General features: G+C 39.3%; 1 protein-coding gene across 4 annotated transcripts in view; it reads left to right on the forward strand.

The window, feature by feature from the left end:
* The window catches only part of rbm33a (RNA binding motif protein 33a), a 44345-nt gene that overhangs the window by 17208 nt on the left and 5186 nt on the right, over window positions 1–21951 (forward strand). The window contains exons 9-18 of one of the 4 annotated variants that reach the window (XM_039688545.2): window positions 867–1191; window positions 1664–1725; window positions 4261–4387; window positions 4545–4894; window positions 6979–7263; window positions 8171–8452; window positions 9367–9954; window positions 13223–13381; window positions 19844–20017; window positions 21142–21230. In XM_039688545.2, the coding sequence (XP_039544479.2) occupies window positions 867–1191; window positions 1664–1725; window positions 4261–4387; window positions 4545–4894; window positions 6979–7263; window positions 8171–8452; window positions 9367–9954; window positions 13223–13381; window positions 19844–20017; window positions 21142–21230 (2441 nt within the window). Of the gene's footprint in view, window positions 1–866; window positions 1192–1663; window positions 1726–4260; window positions 4388–4544; window positions 4895–6978; window positions 7264–8170; window positions 8453–9366; window positions 9955–13222; window positions 13382–14299; window positions 14494–19843; window positions 20018–21141; window positions 21231–21951 lie in introns of those variants that run through there. The other 3 variants (XM_039688547.2, XM_039688546.2, XM_089129403.1) reach the window with 3 other exon arrangements.

Consider the following 21951-nt stretch of genomic DNA (forward strand, 5'->3'; position numbering starts at 1 on the left):
CAGCTATTCTGTTTGCTAACATATGTTAACTTGATTGATCCTTTTGAGGTTATTGAAGATTTAAATGATGGTTCTTTGACTTGCCATGTCTCACCCTTGTGGAGTGGAGTCGGTTTGCTTTTGAGTTAGTCAATTATCACTGTTCTCACTCCTCCTTATCCATGTTGATATATGGATTATGGCAAATAACTTGGCGGGAGTCCATTGAGGAAGCATTACACCAAATTAAATTTTACTTTGCTGAAGGATTTAGCTTCCTGCGCTTATTTTATTATTAAATATCTGTCGGGATGTAATCCCTTTGCGCTTGAGCTGTTCGTTCGAACGTTCATGCTGTACCTTTTTCTTTTTTTAAAGCTGATTTTCTTTCATGGAGAAGGAAAGCCTTTTCAGGCTTTTGACACAACTTGTCATTCCTCGACATTGATATGTTATTTTATATTATGCTTCAGACAGTGCTATATGAATCCATTTCTGACCATGAGTTGTCATATAAAGTACAATTTGTCTTCATCTGATGATGAGTCAATAAATATAGTGTGCTTACATGTGCAAAGCTTTCTCAAATAGACTGCAATGTGTATCTAGTTTGGGGAGTCAGTTTTTCACTCATCATATAAGATATGTTTTCTGTTTAGCTTAAGGACACAGAACATGTTTTTTGAGAGAGTACTTTAGCATTTTGTATTTCTCTCAAACTCATTTAATTTAGAATCAGTCGCAGTCACATGGCTCTTATGATTGATTACTAGATTCAAGGCCACAACACTACAAGATAATGATTTTTTTGGGGGGGTGAAAGAGAAGGCTTACACTATTGATTGATGCTCTTTTTGTTTCTCTCTCTCTCTTTTTTTTTTTTAAAGCAGCAGCTCAGAATGACTCCTCCGCTCCAGCATCACCACCATCAGTCGCGTCTGCCTGGTGCCAGAGGCGCTGGAGGTCCTGGGCTATTCCCAGATCCAGGCACCCCGATCCCTCAGCAGCCGCTGCAACTGTTGATGCCACACCTGGCCCACCGTTCCCCGGGGCCCAGAACACAACACGACACGCACGGACTGCGCTTGTTGAACTCACCACCACGGCACTCACACGCACATCCCAACCAACACCAGCAGCATCAACAGCACCACCCCAAGAACATTCACATTAACCCTCACTTCAGAGGACCCTCCTCCTCACCTGTGCAAGGTACGGCCCCAGAGACAAAACCAGCGACCTGGTGTTCACATATTTGGGTGGATAGAAGCTGTTTGAGCATCTGCTGTAAGATGTGTTCGACCTGTTAGAGAGCCTATTGCATGTACATTTTTAGGCTTTGCACTTTTGGCGGATGCTTACTCACATTTTCACTCAGGATCCCCCCCAGTCCATCAGCATTAAACCATCTTTCTGAAATGCACACATCTGTGGAGGTGAAATTACTCCTTTTGAGTGTCAGTTTATCTCATTAGGTGGCCCAGCCTGCGCGCGAGAGAGAGATGCACAGTTTAATCAGCAGAACAGCCCTCTCTCTGTGACCAGCTGTGACAAACCATGGTTTAAACTCGTGGCAAGAAGAGACTTTTTATGGTGTCTGTGTTACGCAGCCCCACTCTCTCATTCTGCAACCCTTTTTCTGTCTGCCTGACTTGTGCTTTTTCTATTTCCATTTTAATCTCAGTTCCCTCAATGCCTCCTGTGCAGAACCAACCGAGGCCTAACATCACGCCACAGAGACTCCCGGTAAGTTACCTCACATTGCTTTAAGATCGAATTAAGTGCTTTTGCTATGCATATAACTGCAGTATGTTATGGTCGACATTATGGTAATTTTTGAATTTGACTGGCCCATAGTCAACGAAACCAACATTTGTCTTGCTGTGTGGAAGGCATGTTTCTAAAAATGTTCTCATATGTGGGGAAGATCTGCCAGTTGAAATCGAAATGGAGACCGTGAAAACTCAGAACAGATGTAAAAGCCCTTTACTGCCTGTAAGGATGTAGAGGAACCATCAGGCAGCTGTCCGTGCTGTGGCTAAAGTGATTACTGCTGAGGAGACCATCTCACACCCCCCCCCCCCCCCCAAATCTCCCCATTTCTCTTCTCTGTCCTCACTGATATAAATACTTTGGTTTTCCCTTTTACCGTTGCTGTCAAAAGGATGCATAAATCAGTGTTTCAGTATGACAAATGGCCGTTGTACAGTGTTACATGCAAAACGTTTATCTAAAACTGTTTTAAACATTTTTACATTTTTTATATAATTCTTATAGAAAGTTTTTATGTCCTCAATCCAGACTACATGGATTATTTAAAAATGTACGTTACACCTCTGGACCATTAAACTGTAAAAAAGCATATAATGACCAGTCACATCACCTAAAATACACTTTCAAATTCAAAAAAATTTTAACCTAAATTCCTGATGGAGAAAAGGAAAGTTAAAGTTTATGTCCATGTTATTTGTCAACTATTCATGTACTGCAATCCCTAGTTCGGGGACACTGTGGACACTGTGGACACTTGAAATGGTTGGTTGTCCCTAATCTAATAAAGTTCCACACACACACATTCATGACACATTTCCAGCTGTCTGTCTCCCATTGCCAGTCTGGTACAGACAGGACACCATTTAAAATGCCAATGGCATTTTGCAGGGAGCAGCGTCCATTAGCCCTCTGGGCACTTGATTATCATACATTAGCATACGATCACATCTCATCTTACAATAGGCTGATCCACAATTTCTCTATGAATATTTACTACTGGAGAGTTTTTGAATATTAATCTCCATGCTACATATTTATATTGTAGTTTATATTTGATGCTGTTCATAACAGAACAATTATAAAACTGTTTAATAAGCCCATACCCTGTTTTAATTTTAGTTGGTACAAGTTTAAAGTTTGATTTTATTTTGTTAGTAAAATTGATTGTAGTTTAGCAATAGTACCCCCCTCTCTCTCTGTGTGATATATATATATATATATATATATATATATATATATTTATATATATATTTATATATGAAGAGTTCAGGTGCAAAAGCCTCTAAGTGCCATATGAAATTTTCTTCTAGAATGATAATTTTTATCAAGCTTGTATATTTAAGTTCAGTGATTTCACTTAAATGGCAATGATAATTACCTATTAATTGTTATTTAAGTGAAATTACTGAACTTAAATATACAAGTTTGATAAAAATCATTAAAGAAGAAAATTTCAAATGGCATTTAGAGGCTTTTGCATCTGAACTCTTCATATATATACACACACACACACACACATATATATATATATATATATATGTATATGTGTTTGTGGAGGTATATAAATATATAAAACTTTGATAATTGGTCAGATACCTCAGCACTGAACAGCAGAAATAAAGAATGTGCCGGGTGTTTTTTAAGACACAAGAGGCTAGTCTCCAAAATGGCAGTCGCCCATGTTTGGCATTTGCCTTTCCCACTCCCTCTCTATCTCAGAGGCAGATCATAACTGGTTACATATTGAACAGATCCATGGGTATTTACGAAAGATTAGCCCCCAGAAAGGACATGCTCCTTTTATCAAACGAATGCAAACTTGCAAAGGTATTGTTAATGTACTTAAGCTCCCATTGTGTTACCAGAGCTGACCTTTTGAATAGAGCAATGAGGTCCACAATAACAATGTGATTCTCTCTCGCTCCCTCCTGGCCATTGCTTAGCAAAGCTGCCTGATTGACTTTCTGTTAAGCAACTTGGCTGGCCTTGGTGACACTCACTGGCCGACTGAAGATCAGAGCTGGAAACGTGGATTAAAAGTTTGATTGCATCTTAAGTCATTTATAATGAGTAAAGAGGTGCTAAGCATCACAATTTGCTGGAGTGTGGCCCCTTTGAACGAAGGCTAATTTCTTAAGAGCTAAGGATATTTTCAAAGAATAAAGGAGAGGGGATTCACATTCAACTCCAGGATTAGTAAGGATTGTTATCTTTCTTTCCCCTGGAAAGGTAGAGAGGGGATTTTGAGTTTTATGAGCAATGGGTTAGGTAAGCACTGAGAACGGATAAAGATTTGTAATTCAAGGGTGTATGCAAAACCCTTTCTTTCTACCTAAAAGATTTCTCAGTGGTATAAGCTGTTGTTTATGATCTTAAAATGAAGAGCTACATTTAAAAAGATAAAGAGCACAAATGAGAAGCTTTTTGGCTTTGACGCTCATGTCAACAGTAATGATATTTGTTGGAATAGTCATGTTTTCATTTTTGCAATTTTCTGTCCTCCTCCAGGTTCCTCCTGATTTTCAGCAGCATCTCCAAGGGAATTTTGGCCCACCTCAGCGGCCTCTACCCTCCCAGGAGCAATGGAGAGGACCACCACCACATCACCAGGATCAAGAGCACTTCTTCTCTGGTGGTAAGGTCAAATAAAGATGGTCACACACTGGTTGCCTGCATAGACTGTACCTGCATTTTCTTATATATATATATATATATGTAACTTTAACAATGTCAGAATTGATGCTGCTGGTTTCTGGCTTCTCATTCTTTTTCTTCCTTTCTCTTATTTCTAGAACCACGTTTTTCAGGCCAGCACATGTTTGACCAGCCAGGCCCTGCCCCCCTCATGAATAACAGCGTTCTTCCGATTTCGGGGCAAGGCCCTCCGTCTTTCCCCCCTCAAGGGGGACTCGGAGGTCCTGGATTTGGTCCTCTGGGGCTCGGGCAGAATCAAGTGTCTCAGGGAGATGGTGCTTTCCAGAGAGAACCTCTTCGGCCGGGTCTGGCCCCGCATCATGCAGGCCATCCAGCACCCCATGGCTCCCGTGCCTTTGTGGGTCACAGACAGTCCTTCTCGCCCCAGCAGCAGGCACCCCCCTTTAGCCCCCAGCACATGCTGTTTGGTATGCAGGTACGCCAGAGAGTAAGTTGGTTTACCAGAAATCTGCATGGCCTTGCTAGCGTGATGAACATTATATTTCATGTTTGTTTTACTTTTTTTAATCTGTATTTACAAATTGTATAATGTGGTGGAGTCTCAGTCCTGTAATATTTCAGCTGTACACTACAATTAAGAAGTTTGAGGTTGGCCAGATTTTTTTTCATGTTTTAGAAAGAAGTCTCTTAAGATACACACTGTGAGCCTTAGTACTCCATTCATATTTATTGCTCAGATCTGATTGGTTGGTAAAGCTGTTTACATTGACATAAATGTAACCAATATCAGACTCCAGTGCGAACAGATCATGGTCCTGAACTGACCCACATGCGCAAAAGAACAATAAAAATGTCACACACACTGTCATACGAAAGTTTAAATGGAGAACATTGAAGTAAGTGATTTAAGCATTTATTTATAGTGTGATTTGCCGCTGAACCCAGCGAATTTATGAGGATGCCAAAAAGAGCAGAGTTCTTAAACATTTATGATATGAGCCCTCGTGTTTTGCCTGTACATATAGAGCTGTCGCTGTAATAGTTCTGTCACTTCACTGTCCTTCACTGACTACCTTTCGCAACTGTCTTGATAATGTCGGCTATGTAAAATCTTTGAAGTGACTCCCACAAGTGCAGAATTGTGACGAATGTTGCTCTAGAGCGAGGTAAGAATCGCACGAGTCTCAATGTGATTGTTCAGACTGCGGTCGCGTTGCAAAACATCTGAGCTGTATTGGATTTAGGACCACGTATGGGAGTAGCACAAATAGGAATTGAAAAGATCATATTCCATGTGGTTTGTGCTGTTCATACTGTCATGAGAAAAACCGGTGTAAGTCACCAAGTCCAAAAAATTGTACATGGGCCACATTTCTGCATTCTGAACGTAGCCTTTTGCCCACCAAGGGTGCATTTATTTGATCAAAAATACACTAAAACAGTAATATTGTATAATAATATTTGTTTAAAACAACTGTAAAATATATTAAAATAGAAAACAGTATGATTTATTACCAATGACAAAGCTGAATTTTTAGCGTCATTACTCCAGTCTTTAGTTTCACATGATCCTTCAGTAATCGGTCTAATATGCTGATTTGCTGCTCAAGAAAAAAAATCTTAATGTTATCAATTCTATCAACATATGTGCTGCTTAATATTTATAATTATGTATTTATTATATTTTTTTCAGTATTCTTATAGTATAATATAGATCAAAATAACAGCATTTATTTGAAATGGAAATATTTTGTGAGATTTTAAATGTCTTTAATGTCACATTAATGTAATGCATCCTTACTGAATACAAGTATTCATTTCTGTTGAAAAAACCCAAACTTTTGAATTGTGTTGTATATGGCACAGAGTCATACTTAAGGTGTTTTAGTTTAGTTCAAAACATGTTTCAAATTTATACATGGATGTTAGTTTGAAATGTAGGTGTTGTGTAGTGATCGACTGAGCAAGGAGAAGCTGCAGTCTTCAATTCAAGCAGCAAACAAGACTGCCCTCTTGTGTTAGACCTGTTTGTCAGTTCATGGTTATTTAAGGTCACTGGGTTAGTTGTTACTCATCAGATGTCTAACTCTCTTTCATGAAAATAGTTTCGTTCGATTATCATCAACCACAATATTCAAATTATCGTTATTTTTCTTTGCTTGACATTAATTGGTTTTACCAATGTCAGTTCAGCTACTAGTGACAAGGAACACCAAATTATTTGTTTGGTAAACTAATTAAATACTATGCTGAATTGGCTTAAATGGGCAAATGGGCTTAAATTGGCAAATGGGCTTAAACAATTACTATAAAATTGCAAAATGTTGTTTTCAAATGCATTTATTTCATGCACGCATTGTTTCTGACAGCGTTGCACAAGTTTGCGGCGCCATCTGCGGGATACCCTTAGCATGTTTCAAAGCGCCACATGCGAGTAAAATTCGGCTTTGAAGCGATGTTACTCACCAGTCTCCCCAGTTCCTTCTTTTTTATCTTTAGCTGATCAAATGCCTGTTTTATGCACATGAGTATAGGTCTCACTGGCTGTGTTCTTGTTTTTACGGTATTCAGGGTCTATTGCAGCAGCCCCTTCACCATGATCCTTCACTATCCCATCAGCCTTTGCACCAGCAGCAGCACCAGCAACAGCAACATAGACAGGACTTACCTCCACAGGGCCTGCCTCACTCCCAGCCTCCACCCCAACAGCACCACCAACATCACCTAAGGGATCACCACCCCATGGTGCACCTTTCCCAGCCCCATTTCCGCCAGTCGATTCAGAGTAGCCATAGACAGATGCCGTCTCGACCGCAGGGCAACCAGCAACGAAACAACCACGCCAGGCCCAGAATGGTAAGCCTTTCAAATCTGTATTTGTTGCACTAAGCAAGAGGTCAAGAGCAATATTGATTATAAATTATTAGTTGAACGACTTAGTCGACTAGTCGCTGGTGACGTCCTTAATGAACAAATAAGCCTGAACGTCGAGTTGAGACTCGAACGAGGGTCACCTTGTGCACAGCTATGCATATTTCTCTATTTCTCCTACATAACATCTTATTTTGGGTTGTTATTATATTTCACTCAGATTTCTGTTTGTTCTAAATCGGATACAGATATAGTAGTAGAGTAAAGATTACATTTATATGAACGCATTAGTGAGAGAGGAGTTGCGTGGGAATTAATTCTACCTGGCAGTGTCTCTCTATTAATAGTGAAGTTGTGGGTTTTAGTTACTAAAAATATATGCTAGAACTTTTCACTTTCTAAGCTATTTTATTGATAAATCACAGAAGTGTTGGCTAAACATTTCTGCACTATTAAATGTTTTTGTTATCGTGTGTGTGATTTTAAAATGCATCAGCGCATTAACTTGCATGTACAACAATCTGTTTAAAACGTGTTTACCCGATCATTTCTGAGCAACCAGATGGTAAAATCAAACAATTTGTGGAGTGCTCTCGAAGCATGCGTTTATTTCTCATTGTAACTTTTGGAAACCGAGCATAAAAGTGGACTTCAAGGGTTTCTTAACCTCTTGCACCCTCTATCGGATATGATCAGTGACTAGTTGATGTCAAGCTGAAAGCTTCATGGTAGAGCATTAAAGTCGACTACTCTGTGCAACCTGTACTATATTTTATATGTGCAAGTCAGCTCACTAGGTTTTGAAGGAAAACTCGTACTGATTTTAGGGATTTTCAGTCTTGACAATACTTCGATGAATGTCAACACATTTATCTGTCCTCATCTTCTTCAGACGCCGCCGACTCCACTGCAGCAGATTCCTCCTCAACGCAACAGCAACCTTCGTGAGCTGCCCATCGCATCTAGCAACAATAATAACCGTCCATCAGTGCCTAGTGGGCAAGTAAAGCCAGTTACACAAAATGTTAGGCAAGGGCAGGTTGCTCGTTCTGGACCAGCAGGGAGGGGAGGACCTGTGGCACAAGGGCAGGGCTCTGCCAGAGCACCGCAGCAGCCCAGTGTGCCTGGGATGAAGACAGAGTGTCCAGCTACACAGTCAAGCACCACTCCAGAGGTAATATATACACAGGACTATATACACGCCTCTCATTTGGGAGGGGTTAATATTCAGTATGTTTTCCACAATAGACTTTTGCAATGGGAGCTATTTTAAATGCTGGAGATTTTCAATTTGAACTGCATTTTTATACTGCAGTGTAGCAATGTTCAACGTTATGGGAAGGAGGCGGCGGGAACCGGCGAACATTCAAAGACTTCAATAAACGTAAAATAAACAAATGCAAAATTAAAGTAAAGACCGCAGCCCCTCACAGACGACTGCTGTCACATTTAACAAAACATAAATACAGGACTAGCCTCTCTCGATCTTAACTGTTGTCGCTTTTTTTATGCTTCCAGTCCTCCGTGAGAGATACGAGATCGGTGCGCCGCGCAGGTGTTGCTCATTATCAATCACGCCACCAACCTCGCACCGTTCTCTCACGTCACTCAGTCTTGTCCTGCTTCTCACATGCTGTAACCTCATTAGTTAGTTTATGTGTAGCATAGTCCTATTACTGTTGTGGCTAATGTGCTCTCCTTATCATGACTGTACTTGTACCGATACTAAGCTTTGTTTTTACTATAGTCCAAAATCAGTACAGATTAAAGTGAAGTATTTTTTTATAAAATGGATCTTAAGCATCTTGTGTAGGTTTTTTTACCTGAATTTTGCCATGAAAATATCCATGGAATTTAGCCAAACTAAACGTGTAGATGTTAATTAGACTACAATTTGCCGTGGTGTTGTGCATGTTCACTGAAAAGGGTGACCTGGAACGTTTATTTAAGCCTTCATATTTTCGATTATGTATTGTGTATACTTTGACAGAGAAATTGAGCTGTAGCTTGAATTTACAAATTATTTTAATCAAACCAAAATAAAAAGCTTGTTTAGCTTATCCTGAATTTATATTTGTCTTTGTTTAGGACCCAGATGAAGATGAGGAGACACGTCAATACAGACTGAAGATTGAGGAACAGAAGCGTCTGCGAGAAGAGATCCTCAAGCGCAAAGAGCAGCGCAGACAGATGCAGGCTGGTGAGCGCAAAAGACAACTGATGGAACGAATCACCGGCCAGAACCCAAACCAGACCCCACAAACGCAGAACCCCACACAGACCCCTGCAACCCAACCCCCGCAGCCGGTCCCTTCACTGATCTCCAACGGATCCCCCCAGAACCCTTCGTCAGGTGTTAGTTCCTCTCGTCCGATTGCAAAGGCTCGTCTGCAGAACACTAAGCCTCAGGCGCAGGCTTCAGGCTGGTCTGCACCACAGAAGCAACTGAACCCTGGTCCTGACGCCAACCAACAGAGCCAATGGCAAGCACAGCAGAAGAGGGCCACTACCCCACAAAACACTCAAAGACCGGGTGCTGTTCAGACCAGCCCATTAGAAGGGCATGGCCTGGGTCAGCCTCAGCGCGGCGGAAAGAGGACAGTGATGCAAAGAACGAACAGCATAGAATCACCACAGGTTCCACAGAAAGTGCGACTAGTTAAGCTTCTGGGAGAGGTGAGTAAATTTGTTTAAACTCTGGATGTGATCGTTAAAGTTTATATGAGACCGATTTTCTTTCTTTCTTTCTTTATCTTTGCCCTTTGCTGGTTTTCTTGAAATAGTGAACCAGAACTCTTGATAGAATAAATCAAAGAACTCGTCTCAAAGGCAAGGAGGATTTCCAATTATTTCCAAAAGTCAAGGAGTCTACTTTTTTGACCACTAAAGTTTTTAGAGCTAAAATCTCTTTAAAGTATAAAGTGAATTTCTCTTTTTGACAGAATCAATACTGAATGTGGTCTCCATGCTGTGTTTTGTGACACCACACTTAATTGATAGAACACTTTTACCTTTTAAGCCCATAAATGGCACCATCTTAGCATCATTAAAGTGAGTCGCTTGGCATTTGCACCTTTACTTTGAGTGACAACCGATCCAGACATTCAAAAGGTTTGTGCCGCCTTTAAGTCAAGGTGCTATTTTATGAACCAAGTCGAGAAAGACCTAATGGAAGTTTGTGTCAAGGTTTCAGCTACCCTTTTACATTAAGACTAGAGTTTGAGGTGGTTATGTACAAATCTGACAGGACATTTAATGCATCTCAACCAAGAAAAGGAGGACCCAAGAATGATTTATGGGCTCTAAGAGATTATTTGCTGTGTTGAATGAAGAGAAAACATTCTTTTCCAGTCTCCTGCCTGAAGCAAAGTTAAATATCTCTTTTGAGTGTTGGATCTCTGTGGATGAAGATAACTGTGTGTCAACTTAGTTAATAGAAAGCTACACACAGCTATCTGAAATGCAGTGACTCTGACTGACAAAGAGGAAAAAGGGGGAGGGGTGTCAGACTGAGAGAAGCTGATCCTCTAGGTGCTTCTCTTCTCCTGCTGTCAACCTCAGCTGCCTGACAATGTTATCTCTCTTTCTTGTTCTCCCTTCTAACTTGTGCTCGCTCGGTGTTACTCTCTTCATCTATCTCGTCTGGCCTCTTGCTTTATCCATCCATCAGCTCATCATTGAAGTGTGTTAGAATAGGTGTCAGACCGGGGACATTTGCAATTAATCTTCCTCGTCTATGTTGATATCTGTGTAATAATACCTGCGAGAGTCCGGGAGAAAGATAGATGCCGGTTTGGGCAGATTTGTATTTTTCCCAGCTTAGCCGTACAGATAAGAGCAAATTAAATTTTCATCGGGAAGAATACAAAGCCTGCGCCTCACAAAAGCAGCATGGGGGATGGAGGTGACGGGGTGGGTGGGGGGAGGGGGAGGTGCTTGTCAAGTGCTGTCACCCCGCCCTGGTGCATAGCAGCCGAGCATCTGATAGATGTAATCTGAATGTGGATTTTGTATTGAGTTAGATTAATCCATTAACTCCCTCAGATGGAGACAGACAGAATAGAGATAATGCACATATTTTAGAAAAAGACAGATAGGAAGAAAAGGATGAGCATAGCACGGGTGGCAATTATGTCTTTGTTGTAGACTGAAGCAATGTGTCTATAGGGAGAAGAATATTAATGTTTTACAAAGCCTGAATATAAGCGGCCCTGCTTTCGGATAAGGAATACATGCTGATGTTTGTTACTCTTTGTAGTAGGGCTGGGCGATATCGTATATCGACGATGTCTCACAAGTATCGCAATGTCGTTTATAATAGTCTGTTTCCAGACGATAACCATCAATTAAAAACAAAAACAAAAAAAAGACAAATGAAGAGACAGATGCAAAAACCTCTAAGTGCCATTTGAAATTTTCTTCTAGAATGATCATTTTTATCAAGCTTGTATGTTTAAGTTCAGTGATTTCACTTAAAATGGCAATGATAATTACCTATTAATTGTTATTTAAGTGAAATTACTGAACTTAAATATACAAGTTTGATAAAAATCATCATTAAAGAAGAAAATATTAAATGGCATTTAGAGGCTTTTGCATCCGAACTCTTCAAATGTATTTCACATAGCCCTGGCCCGTAGTTATACTAGGAATGGGCATATTTCAAAAATATTGTAATATTTGGGCTCATAAAAATCAAATATTCGTTTATTTAAATGACGTTTAGCGAAAAAAAAGACGTTATTTTTTAAGTTTAAAGTTTTTACATCTTTGTCACCATTTCTGAACAAGTTTACGATTTCCCTCGAAATGCTCCTCATAAATTATTTGTTATTAAAGCATTAATGCACAAACCACACTGTTATAACATAAAAACAAGCAAGCTAACTTACAATCATGCATACTTTGGCATGACTGCATGCAAAATGCGCTCCCATAAAAATCAGTTCATTGCGATCTCACACATCTCTTGTTATTATCAATGAATCTTTCAAAATATCTTCATTTTGTTTGTTTTAATTAGAGGATTTGCTAGCATACAGAATTCATCACTGAACAAAAAGTCAGTTTTGAGCGGTGAGGGAAGTCTATCGTTTTTTTATTCTCCCTCAACCCAAACACACAGAGTGAGTGCATTACCGCCTGCACTCACTCTTATGACGTCATCACCCACTTACTGTAAAAAACATGTTACCTTTGAAGAAACCCCAATAACACTAAGCGCAAGATGCGCCAAGAAAACACTTCTGCATGCGCATTTTTTTTCTGAGCTGCACACACTTCCAAAGCGAACACAGAGAACCGTTTCTCATACAGTGGGGGGAAGTATTTAAAACACTGACAATTTTGCAGGTTTTCCCACTTACAAAGCATGTACAAGTCTGTAATTGTTATCATAGGTACTTTTCAACTGTGAGTGAACATCTCAGTGTATGATTAAGTAAGTCATTTGCATTTAATTGCATGACATACGTATTATATCACCTACCAACCAGTAAGAATTCTGGCTCTCACAGACCTGTTAGTTACTCTTTTAAGAAGCTTTTCTGTTCTCCACTCATTACCTGTATGACCTGCACCTGTTTGAACCCATTACCTGTATAAAAGACACCTGTCCACACACTCAATCAAACAGACTCCAACCTCTTCACAATGGCCAAGACCAGAGAGCATCAGATAAAATTGTAGAGCTGATCACAGTATCATCCCAAAATCAGAAAGCATCACATCATGGAACTGTTTTATTCAGTTATTCTTCTGCCACATTGTATACATTTTGTAAACTCCAAGGCCTGGAATTGTATAAATGATTGGTTTTGATATAAGCAGTCTGAACATTTGTGATAGTCAGACTTTAGCATGATGTACTGTTATGTTAATTTTGTATGCCATTGGGGATTTTTTTTGTATGGGTTTTAAAATGTATCTGCTCTGTATTCTGTAGGCAGATGCCAGTCCCAACACTGGTCCGCCACAGCAACAACCAATTGGTCGGCCTGCCCAACAACAGAGACTTGGTCCCATCAGGAAAGTTACCATGGCAACTGGTGGTGTACAAAGTCAACAACAGGCAGGCTGTGGCGTGGCAAACCAAACGAACCGGGTATGACATTGAATCTGGATTACTCTCATAAGCTCTTAATTGGACAGATGCACAATGCCATTTTGCACAGCTTACACTAAGCCCTGATATACTAATGGTGCTTTCAAGTCATGTCGGACTCGGAATGAACGTATTTACGACTTTTTTTAAGCCATGGGTCTCTGAGTTGGGAACTTCTGAATTAAAGCATTGTGGCAGTAGCAAATTGCTGTTGGTCATAATAAGCTGTAATTGTGGATTATTTGAATAGACTTTGTATACCATTGATAAAAACGATCAAACTTGCCAGAAAGTTACGTAAGTGCATTGCCCTAATATTGGCACCCTTAGTTAATATGGGCAAAGGTGGCTGTGAAAATAAATCTGCATTATTTATCCTTTTGATCTTTCATTAAAAAAATTTCATGGAAGTAAAACAATTGAAAGTGGGTGGAAACTCACATTATTAAACACATTTTTTTTACTCCAATGCATGTTGGCCACAATTATTGGCACGCCTAGAAATTCTTATGAGTAAAATATCTCTGAAGTATATTCCCATTCATATTTACTTTTTTTTACACACACCAGAGTGACTAGAAGCATGAAATTTTCCAGCCATGACTTCCTGCTCCACAGGAATATAAATATACAAATATACAAATTCCCATTATCATTCATCATAATAGGGATTTTCACACTGTCTTTAACCCTGGATTAAAGGAGCATTTCACACTTGTAATTTAGATGCGGGGTTAGCACTGGTTTTGCTCCAGATCTGAACTCTGCATTGCAGTGCCAAACCGTTACAGTGTGAAATGACGTGGTGTTATGCTACAACTAGATACTTAGCAACCAACAACCAGTCGCGTTCCTTACATTCATGCACTTTGGGCACGGAAACACAGTATGTAAACAGTTGCTTCTGCATTCTGCTAGGAAAAATGTCAAACGGTGATGGAAAACGCAAGAATTGGAGACTGACTGGCCAAAGACTCTTCAAGGATCACAGATGGAGGATTGCAGAGATTAGTTGAGTATTAGGGTCAGAGAGCCTAATAAATGATCAAACAGCACCTACATCCCAACATGTTCTTTGGGAGTGTTTAAAGAAAAATCCTCCTCGCTCATCCAAATACAAACTCCAGCATAATCAGTTATTCAGTTGTCAGACACGACTGGAACTTCAAAGGGACTGGATTCAACGGTCAAATGAAAGTAGAAAAAAAAAAGCTATTTGGCAGCAAAACCACCAGATGATGTTTTTTTTTTGTTTGTTTTTTTGTAAACAGGGAAAAAAGTACCCCATGCCCACTGTTAAAAATACTGCTGGATCTTTAATGTTGTGGGCTTATTTTCTTGCTGGAGGTCCCTGGACATCTTGTTCAGATACATGGTATCATGGATTCTAGCAAATACCAACAGATAAAAATCAAAACCCGACAGCCTCTGCTCGAAATCTTATATTGGACCATGGTTGGATCTTCCATCAGGACAATGACCTAAAACGAAAATCAACACTACAATGTGTCACTGAGCACAAAATGTCCCCTGATCTGAACCCTATAGAAAATTAGTGAGGAGAACTGAAGAGGAGAAGCAACAGTATGGATCTGGGAATCTGCTGGATCTGGAGAGATTCTGTATGGAGGAATGGTCTTTGATCTCTTTTTTGAAAACTCGCGCACACATTCACGCACTACTTCGTTGTTGCGTTAGAACTAAAAAGCTTTGTCTTTGTCAGGAAGTGGAAGGGAGAAAAGGATGAAATTGTCCTGTGTGTCCACTTTATTCTGACCAAAATCACTTGAATGCACATGTCGTAATTCTATTTATAATTGCTCTTCTTCATGCGCTTGTGTAGTGCCGTCCAGAATATACAATCCACATCTGCACTCTTTGTTCGAGTTTTTCCCTGTCATGAAGAGCTGCTCTAAGTGGTTCTCTCGCTCACGCTTCAGCACTAGTAAAGACGGCAGATTTGGTTTCCTGTTATGGCTCAGCTGTGTCACTGCTTCTCCCAGGGGATGGGTAGCTGTTTTGGAAGAGAGCAGGAGCAGTAATGATATGGAACAGAGTGCCAGGTGTGATGATATTGACAGGCTGAAGCAGGAGAGATGAAGATCCCTTGGCCTTTTCCGCACGCTGCCGTCTCTGTACAGTAGTCCGTTCTCAGGGGACAAATACAGTGCTAACGTGTGTCAGTCAGTCACAGCAGAGTGCCTTCCTGCACAGCCTCTCGCGCTGTCTCAGTCAGACTGTCTTGCTGAATCTGCCGAGCTCTCTTGTTGAGTCAGATATTCTAAACACTTGCTGCTGTTTACTGATATAACCGTGGCCTTGTAAATCACTCACTCATATTGTATCCGGTGTCTCGCTGGGAGCAAAAGTGTATTTTTTTTTTTTTACTGAGCAAGTGGTGAGAGAGCATCTAGCACATAGCATTGAGAACCCATAAGGGATTTTTCAGCATGGCAGCTGCAATAGTTGGGGGTCCAGAGCCAACCAGGCCGTTTTGATGCACTTTTATTTGAAAACATGAGTGAAATGCCTGTGCATTTTTCTGGAATATTTTATCTGAACCCAATTTGAACCGATTTAATTTTTTTAATATATTTAAATATACATTCAGCAACACAATACATCAATACATAGTATTATATATATGTTATGTGTCTGTGGGGTTTTAAAAAGTATTAAAAGGCAGTAAATCAAAAATTTGTAAAATGGTAAAAGGTCATTAAAAAAAATATTATTCTCAAATTTACGAGGTATTCATTTTTTTTGCAAACTACGGGATAAACGGTTGTCTTTCAAATTCATTCTGCACGCAATAGGATAGCGGGGATGACCATTAAAAAGAGACTGATAATCGACAGCAATAAAAAATCCCACTCGATCCCCCTTCCACTCCCGAGTCCCGCGGCCGTCGTCTGACTAATTTAAGCGAGGACAGTAGTACTTCTGAAGGTAAACGGGCCGGGGTGGATGTGGAAAGTTGAAATATTTTATTGAGGATTCGATTATCACATGGGAGTGATCGCATGGGTTATCTTAAAATACTCCGTCCTTCATTCGTTACTCATATAAGAGGAAGAGCCATGCATTTAGCCATGCAAATGATTAAAATTCTCAAGTAATGCCAAACAATGAAAAGGCATTTATTTATTCATTCCTATTGTTGAGAAACGTAGCCTGCCTGCATATGTTACATTATTGTGTTAATATTAAAGCCGTAGTCCGTAGCTTTTTTGGGTTAAAAATTATCCAAAATACATATTGTGTACATACAAAATACATATACATTGTTCAAAACTATCTGCTTGGGAAATGAAGTGTCAAAATCCAAATGATCAACACAGAAATCTGATCCACTCTTGCTAATCTTACTTGTTGCATGCTCAAATTCTGAGCTACATTATTACAAAATCGAGGTTTTGTATTAGCAACTATCTGTTTATTTGTACAAAATGCTGCGCATTCATGTGATTTCTGGATTTTGCACACTCAAGTTGTATTGTATTAGTTTAAATATAGTAACGCACATTTGTGAATTTGTTAAATAGATGGGTTGTTGGGCACACATTAATAACTAGCACCAGTTCTATTCATTTGTAGTTGTTTGTGTGTGGGTTGTGAAATGCTTAAACCACGAAAAGAAAGTCTCAAAATCCAAATGAATTAAATGAGATTGACTCAGGAAAGACGTCAATGAATGTATGCGCATCACCTGATCCGCTCATGCACAACAAATCTTGCAAATTATGCTACACCTATACAAAAGAAAACATTTGTATTCACAAAAATGTCTCTATTTGTACAAATTGCAACACATTCGTTCAATTTTGAATTTAGCACATTTAGCACAAGTTGAAAGGCATTTGGTTGTGCATAGTAAAACATTTCTTTAACATTAATCAAGTTCATTGATATTTGTGCTTGCATGTGTTAATCATTTTGATACTACATTCATCCCATACATTTGCGCCATTTTTTGCAGGTATAAGTTGTATTATTGTTTATTTTGTATAAATATATGATTAATCTCATATAGATTTTGTTGAGTTAATCAACCCACTAACAAAGCACTTCAGTTTCCCTGTGCAGCTCAATCAGCAATGCTGTTCTTTGAAACAGTAATATTCATTTTAGATTAGTTTCCTTTCACTCAACTCAACTCCACTTTTATTTATAAAAGCACTTTCAAAACCATTAAAATGGACCAAAGTGCTGCAGCTTAGGTGAGACTTCTTTCAAATCTGTTTTGTACATGATCACATCCAGGTAGTAGCTTACGCATTTCCGCGTCGAAGGCATAGCCAGCTAGCCAACTGTAGGCTGCAGTAACTAATAGTACTGACAGTAACTCACGATTGCACTGAGCCTCAGTGGCCTCAGTGCGTCATCAAGTAGGGGCTTGTCCAGGAGCTCAGGGGCTCCAGTGCGTCATTGAGCCCCCGTTTTAGCTCTGCTCAAAAAATCCAGAAAATAGCAATGGTGGTTTAACTGTTTAACGTACTTCAGTTCACAGTCTTTGTAATATGTTTTAGCAATACATTTCTTATATTTATAATGTGTTTAGAATTTTTTGTAGAATTGCCTTCACAGAGACTTTAAAATGACCATCATCGGCAGATATGAATATTACTACCTAGAGTCGCTGTGGAGTACTTGTATTTAACATTACTGTCGTAAATACCACTCACGCAGAGTGTGACGTGTTACCTAGTATACAATAGTACATTGTGTTTAATTTGTGGTTTAATGAGATCTAATATACTGTATGTTGTTAGTGGTGAGAATTTTCACGTGATTAAATACATGGATCCGACTATTATCCCCATGTACTTTAATGGTCCAGAGGCAGAACTTTTGCCAAGTGTGTCAGAGGTTCTGGGTTCTAATCCGCACTAGTAGTATAGTTTATTTTCCTCATCAAAACCGATTGTTTATTAGTGGTTGTATATCAAGCAGGGCCACTTTTTTGTGTATTAGGTTTTGTGATTTCACCGTAACAAATATTCTCTTAGTCTCCGCAACGGATTGAAGCGCACATCTGTGTGAAGACTGTGCGCGTCACAACAGAACACTGTATCCGCGCCACTGAATGCAGCGGCAATGAGCACTTTGCTCACTTGATTTAAAAGAACAACACATTTCAGATCAAAGAATGACTATTTAAATATTTGGGAGAACTATCCCTTTAATGTTAATAAAACAACAAAACACAATGAGGAAATCACTTACTGCTTTTGACTGAGAACTTAAATAGTAGCTTTAATAAGCTTTTTTTGCACTTAAAAAATATACAAATGCATAGGTATCGGCATCGGGCAAAATTAGTTTGAAATTATCGGCATATCGAATATCAGCCAAACTCCAATATCGTGCATCCCTAATTTGTGTAGTGTTTTTGTTTAGCATCAGTCTTTATACAATTATTACAATATTAAAGGCTTATATTATACTGACATAAAGTTTGTGCTTAACTGTGGCCTTTTCTTTCTTTAGTCTGCGCCAATCATAGAGCTTTGCTTTCAAGGTCAAAGAGCTCAGCTTCGGTCTCAACAGGCCACAACATTTTCATTCACCAGGTTTTGTCACTTGGCCTCTAGCAAACTCCAGGCGTGACTTAATGATTGCCTTTTTCAGAAGTCTCTTTCCTCTAGCCACTTCACGCATAATGTACCCGATTTTTCAAGTGCGTACACCAAATTTCCAGCATACACCCAAAACCACAGTGACTTTGAGATTTATCAATATGGACGTTGATGTATGGCACATTCAAATCCTACGGCAGCTCAGGAGGTGGTGTACATGTACGCACGTTTTGAGTTAGTGCGGAAATGCGCAGAAAAACAATTCCTAACACCACAAAGCGGACTGACAAACTAAAAGATATGATATATTATGACCTACTGTAAAAAAAAAAAGCAAAAAACATAGTAATTATAAACTTCAATGTTTATTTTTTGCAACATGGACTTCAATGTTTAAGTTGTGTGACTTTAACACAGCATTTGATTTGTAGGCATGCCAGTTTGTGCAAGTCTGTGCTTTTTACCTGACATTTCAAAAAATAATTCAGAGCGACAAAAAAAATTACATTCTTCTTCTTTTAAATAATAATACAAATAATAATAATGATATTCTTCCTTTAAATAACAATAAGCGTCATTAATAATAAAAAGAATATTACAAATTTTCATGCAATTATTGATGTGAATGAATGGTACTCCACATCACATCATCATCACTATTGTACACCCCAATACATGTGACGTGATACGAAGTGAAATGCTAATTGTTTTTAAACGCATGCTGTAAAATAATGCATTGTGATAGGTCATTTCGGCTCCACGTCAGAAAAGCACTGGTTCCTAATGTGATTGTCTCGTCTCACTTTTTTTTATTAATATCATAGTGGTTGTTTGCTGGTAAAATGTACTGTTAATTTAATATTCCCCTTGCTTATGTCCACAGTTAGTAGTACGGGGCCGGGGCCGAGGACGTGGCCGTGGTGGGGGGCGTATGATGATGCAGCAGAGCCCAAGAGCTGAGGATTGTCAGCCCAGCACTGTCTGCATTGAGGGTTTATCCACCACCACAACCAACAAACAGCTCATGAACCTTCTCAACTCCATTGGCCCTGTTGAGGTTAGGCCACTTTGACTGTTTGCACTTTTCCAAAACGTATATCTATCTTTTGTTGTTATTACGGTTCAAGTAAAGGTGTACATTGTGTGTTACCTGCTAAATCATTATTACAATGCCCTGAGCAAACAACACCAAATTCGTGATAGCACCACCTGCTGGCCAAAGAGCATAAAACATGGCTAAAGATATTTAACTGCATCATTTTAGAATACAGTATCTGGGTCTAAAGTGATGCTTCTTTGCACCATATATATCAGAGGGGCTTCTTTTGGCGGGTTTATTTAATTTTTTAACCCTAAGCTTATTTATTGTGTTAACTTAATCTCAGTTAACTGTTTTGAAGACCATAATATCTTTAGAGCAAATATCTCCAGCATTGAAAGTGGAACATATTGAAATGAAATGGTATTAAAAGTAGGACATAGCTAGTTGAACAGCATTATGTTGATGAGATCCTGGGTTTACTGTCGTTTGAATGTTTAAATCAATCTATGAGGAGTCATTTAGTAATTCTAGAAATTTATAACATGGTCTGTCTGAGTAGTCAATTCTGATTGGCTGGAAGGTGTGGATTCAATCTGTTTAATGCACAGATAGTTTAATCACCAATGTGCTGCCTTCGTAGCACAAACATACTGACAGTCACTCACATAGAGAGAAATTCAGGAGCACTGAAACTTGTCAGTCTAGTCAAATTTTGCACTGCAGACGTCAATCACATGATTAACTATGATGTATATTCTGGCGGTGCCTTGCTACAAGTGAGATGGTCCACGACTAGGTGGTCCTTTGCCTCCACATTGTGCATTAAAATAATTTGTAAAAATGTAATTTATCCCCTACATACATACACTTGCACATAAAAGCAAATCTCGTTTGCAGCTTACCTCGACTTCCTGACTGGCCCAAGAATAAACTGTTTTCTAGGTCTCTTAAAAATATCACAATAGTGCCATCTAGCTGTGTGCATTCAATGATGCACTCCTGTGTGACTTTTCCCCTGCTCTTGAGGTGCATCACCCACTGTTATTGTGTAAATAAACAGGTCATCTCTTTTAGAAAATGTAGATGAATGTATATATAATAAAACCTACCGCTAAAACATTTGTGTGATTCTTTAATAGATGTTTACAATGTTGCCTGAGCAGCGGAAGGCCATTGCCAAGTTTGTGAACCCAGAACATGCAGTGAGCTTTCAGCACAGCTTTCACAGGTACGTTTTTTAATTAATCTCATACGTAGTTGTGCTTTTGTAACTTATTACACAATGAATGAACATTAGGGGAGTCGTTGCTATTTTTTAGATAATTTGATTTTGGGGCTTAACACCCCCCCCCCTCCCCCATGTTTTATAGAACAAGACTTGTTCACACTAACGCCGCCTTCACACTGTCAGTTGAAATCCGGTCCATAATACGCAATACGCCCCCAACGGACGTCGTACTAAACTGCGAAAAAGCGTCAGAAAAATGGCGGAGAGATTAGAAAGGTTGATTCTGTCAGTTCTGTATGATCTCTCTGATGAGGGTTATAGAGATATTAATAGGAAGGCTGCTGCGTTGACATGTCCGGTCGGCTAAAAAAATTTGATATAGTGGTATAATGTCAATAGTTTGATGTCTGCCTACATTTTAACTGTATTAACTGTCCAAAAAAAAAGGTTAGAAAGTCATGAAAATAAAAAAATGACATGACAACTTATTGTTATAAATTAAATCACTATTCATTTTATTAAACATTAAGAATTCAGGTTTGTTTATCAGTATCATAACAATGCTAACTTCCGCTGTAATTGTCGGATAGGAACCGTCCGTAGCTTTTCGCAAGAGTTCAATTTTTTTAATGCATCTGGATGACCAACGGACATGATTTTCTTCGCACCGCACTCGGTCAGACCCGTTTCGGACCCATTTGCATGCGGTCTGCGAATCTCC

The sequence above is a fragment of the Pimephales promelas genome, chromosome 1 (assembly GCF_988280905.1).
Source record: "Pimephales promelas chromosome 1, fPimPro1.hap1.1, whole genome shotgun sequence".
NCBI classification, from domain to species: Eukaryota; Metazoa; Chordata; class Actinopteri; order Cypriniformes; family Leuciscidae; genus Pimephales; species Pimephales promelas.